At 34.0% G+C, this 4,512-nt stretch overlaps 1 protein-coding gene across 1 annotated transcript; it reads left to right on the top strand.

Moving 5' to 3' along the window:
- Window positions 1–204: 204 nt before the first annotated feature.
- On the top strand, window positions 205–2,817 carry LOC123538077 (uncharacterized). The gene is made up of 2 exons (XM_053530705.1): window positions 205–1,065; window positions 1,767–2,817. The coding sequence occupies exons 1-2, from the start codon at window positions 324–326 to the stop codon at window positions 2,048–2,050; spliced, it is 1,026 nt and encodes a 341-aa protein (XP_053386680.1). The 5' UTR covers window positions 205–323; the 3' UTR covers window positions 2,051–2,817.
- The last annotated feature ends 1,695 nt before the right edge of the window (window positions 2,818–4,512 follow it).

Genomic DNA, 4,512 nt, shown 5'->3' with positions numbered 1-4,512 from the left:
TTACAGATTTTTTTTTCCAAAGTATTGATTTCCACCTACGACCTTTTGATATGGGTCGTCATTACATCGTAATATTTAACCAGGGTTCACCTCAGTCAAAATATGTTCAATGTTCAGACACTGGTAATCCTTATTTTGGTTATCAGCATCTATGACATCTATAGCAACTATAAAGGCAAGGTCTTATTAACATAACGTTACCTGTTTCTAAGATTTTCAAAATATTGGATTTCGATATTTGTTTTTTTATGTTCAAGTTTTAAATATTTGAAGTATTTTATCTCCAGCGAAACCGAGTTTCATATCGATAAAAACTATTTAAAATGCCCCTTCATTGTGTATACGGATTTCTTATTTCAGAATGTCGAACTATATGGGCTTATTCCGATCCATTTTACATATGGCCGCTCTCCCCGAGTCACTCTACAGTGGAGATTGCCGGACACCCATCTGTTGGAACAGCAAGCTGCATTTCAAGCGCCATCGGCCATCCCGCTCTGGACTACAACGGGCTAGAATTACGGGGTAGTACAAATTCATTCGCGGAATTCACTTTGGACACGACAGCTTCAATTGAAGACTTTTCAATCATGTTGTTTGTTGTACCTGAAGGGTTCAGTGGCACACTATTTCATTACGAAAAACAGAACCTAGCAACCGGAACAAACGAAATGAGAAATATTATCCTCTCCTACGAAAATATGACATCACATTTGATAGCAACCGGCAATAACGCAAGTGATATTCTAATTTCCATATCTTTAGTGACCAACTTTCAACCTGACGGCTGGATGCCAATCACAATTTCTTATGACTTTAGCGGCAGAGGCCTTGCTATGTATGCAGGGGACGCTAAGACAACAGAAGATACTGATGAACACATTCTCTTAGGATTACCAGGAAAAATTAGAATAGGTGGCGTCTCTAAGTTTGGATACGATAGCTATCTCGGAAGAGTAACATGTCTGCAGTTCTATGATGCTAAAACAAATAATGGTGATTTTGACGACGCATTGATCAGATGCACGTCCGCTTCATGGCCGCCGGATATGGGACCACCCTCAGGTTAGACTTCTCATTATCATGCTTTAAGTCCTGAACAATAAAGATACACTCTAGATAATCTTAAACTAGGAAGGAGCCTCCCTGGCCGAGTGGTTAATGTCGATGGCATCGAATGATTTGTCCCTCATCGGTGTGGGTTAAAAACCTGGCTTGGATATAGAATTCTTATATATAAGAATTCCATACAGTTAGTTTTCAGAAAGTTGGCGATTTTGCCCGTGCCTGAAATAATTCTCGGAGGTGAACATGTGGTCTACCTTCACAATCGAAAACTGGAAAGTCGCAGTATGGCATATAATTGTGTCGGTAGAACTTTAAACCCCAAAAACTTAAGGTAAAGAAGATTAAACTAGTGTTAATCAATCTTTTGGCATAAAAATCAAAGAATGTACAGTACACGATTTTGACAATGTGAGTAGGAAGAAACATTAAATAACTCTTTGCAAGATATAAGAAGTAATTTCTTACTTCTTAATTATTAATTATTAGGAATATCAGAAAAATATTTTAAAAATAATTTTTATGAAAACAAGAACAGAGGATACTAACTCCGAATGCATCACACATGTCCTAAAAAGCATTGCATATGTTTACTTTCAGTATGCACAGGGGCTTTCAATTATTCTGTTGCTGATTATTATTAACAATATGGGGACCTACTCACGCTTTGGCTCGAATAAAGTTTTTTTGTTGTATTTTAGTTTCATCTTACCCCTCTTGCAATGCCATGAGAGGATATTTCCAGCTTACTTCGAGAGGAAGAACACCGCCACCATCAACCGTACCTATTGCAAGCCTAAACACTACTTCAAAAGTGAAATGCGCAGATTGGTGTCTTTTGCCTAACAACGCATGTGTCTCCTTTGTTATAGACAAAGTCCACAAAGTCTGCAGTTTGTATGACGTAGACGATACTGCACACCTTATTATTTCTGGAAGTGGCACGGATTACTATGTGTCAAGTACACTTGTCAATTGCTGTTAATCTGGCCGGCAACGGATAGTGACAACAGTTCTCCGGACATTTAATTTGTAAACAATTTCTTGAATCAAAAATGTATATTATACTAAATAGCAAAAGATGAACGTGCTGCATATCTTTAGAAGAAAGTATAATTTAGACTATGAAGACAGGAAAGAATGATGAAATTCAAAATACATGTATATATCTTATTCACACAGCTACATCAGCACATATCAGAACATTGCCAATTTTCTACACGATGAAAACAATTTTAGCTATTAGAATGTACATTTACACAAGTACAGATAAAGAACAGACTTTTTTCTAGTGAGTAGTTTCTGCAGTTAGATAAAAATTATTTACTACGAATATCAAAACAAAAATAAACGCGTGGATATATTTCAAAATGTTTAGGCCTTGGACCCGAAAAGGTGGCACCCATGTACAGATTCATGTTATATGTACGTTTATGTATCATGGACATTTTTGTCAAAAAGCATGTTAACATTATCTGTTAAAATTACATATTGTTAAAAATCAAAATGAAGTTGACACACTTGAACAAGAAATTGTGAATTGTGAAAAAGGTTTGCTGAATGTTGCGTATGTCCTTGAAATCAAATTAACTGTTTTGTCCTTGGTAATGAACAGACTGTCTTTTAAAAAGGGAATTTCGTGTCTTTTCGACAATTTGCTATTTTATCTTGTCAATTATTTGTGTACAGGGTATTCATACTTTGTTTCTTGAATATGGTCTGGTCTTTATATTTACCAGAGACAGTGTGTGCCTTATCGTATTTGTTCAAACCTAGAAATAAAAATATCAACCCTACTCATGATAAAAGATCGAATGTTCTGTTTTTAGAATGGCGATTTATTGGCCAGACTATTATAACCATAAATCGAGATTCACAAAGTTCAACAAAAGTTCAAAGGTGCCGAGACTGACAACACAAAATATAATTTCATGCGCAATTCAAATAGTTCGCCACGTTTATCAGTTTTGCCATAGAGTTGTATAAAGAATGTTAAACTTACCTGTTTCAATAAATCTATTTGCTTTAACATGTTATAATGATGTTTTATTTTTCTAACGGTAAATACTTGAAAGATAATGTTAGAAAATATTACATGATAATGGTAAATTAATTCGTCCCTATGAATGAAATGTCTGTATGAATGGAACTTTTTCGTAACTCAACACTGTTGACCGTTACGTTATAGATTATGACCCCGGTAAATAGCTAATTAAACAAACGCTGGTTCCGAGAAACAATTGTGATATGAGTTATACTGCGCATTATTCGACGACCTGACATAACATGGAAAATAAGAAATATGAAATATCAATTAAAATGAACTTATAGTGATATGAGTTATGTCAGGTCTTATATTTAGGGCTAAAGTTATAAGAATCTATTCTTTCAGATCATTTGCTATAGGTACTACGGGACGTAATCGCTGCGTGGAATTGCCACAGTAACATGAAAAGAAACAAATGACCACTTTCTACGAATTGTGTACCTAAAGAGCGTACATGCTATATATATAAAAATGAGATATTAAAGAAAAATCATCAACGAAATGCCTTTCAAACACACTGGATCCCGGAAGGATACAAGAACATAAAGATAAAATTATAGAGTATGAGAAAATATATGTTCAAACAGTGTCAAAAGTTTAATTATAAACCCGAGCGCTTTCGGCTTTTTAAAAAAGCCTTTTTCAAGCCTTTCTTAAAAAGCCGAAAACGTTCGGGTTTATAATTAAACTTTTGACACTGTTTGAACATACATTTTCTCATACTCTCTCTCTCTCTCTCTCTCTCTCTCTCTCTCTCTCTCTCTCTATATATATATATATATATATATATAGAGTATGAGAAAAAATATAGAGTATGAGAAAAAATATCCTATTTCTTTAATATCTCACTTATATATATATATATATATATATATATATATATATATATATATATATATATATATATATATATACATAAACGTTCGTAAATATTTTACACGACATCATATTAATAGAGTGACGTCCCCTGTTTCTATACACGACGCCACATTGTTTAAAATCGAGCTGATGATATTTATGAAACCGGTAGTCGATTAAATATTATAGACATTTGATAGTTGGTTATTTCCTAGATTTTCGAGTTGATGGGGTCGTAGATGTAAGCGATTTTTGTTTAAACACACGTTTCCAACTGTATTTCAGGTTATATCAAGATAGTGGACTTGTAACGGTAATGTTTAACAAATGCATTAATTGATACAGTCCTGAAGTTAACATTATTTCGCACTGTGTTGCATCTTTAGACGACTTTTACCGTGTCGTTTTTGTTTGGTTGTTTTTTTTTATTTGTTAATCTTGTATAAATTATGTTTATTTCTCCAGCTGAAACAGAGACAAATTTCATTTTACTTTTTCATTCGTGGAAGCCATCTATCTGGCTTATAGTTGTGTGTGAAAAC

This window comes from Mercenaria mercenaria, chromosome 18 (genome assembly GCF_021730395.1).
Source record: "Mercenaria mercenaria strain notata chromosome 18, MADL_Memer_1, whole genome shotgun sequence".
In the NCBI taxonomy this organism is placed as follows: Eukaryota; Metazoa; Mollusca; class Bivalvia; order Venerida; family Veneridae; genus Mercenaria; species Mercenaria mercenaria.
Note: the sequence above shows the minus strand (reverse complement) of the source record. Positions and strands in the feature narration are given on the sequence as shown.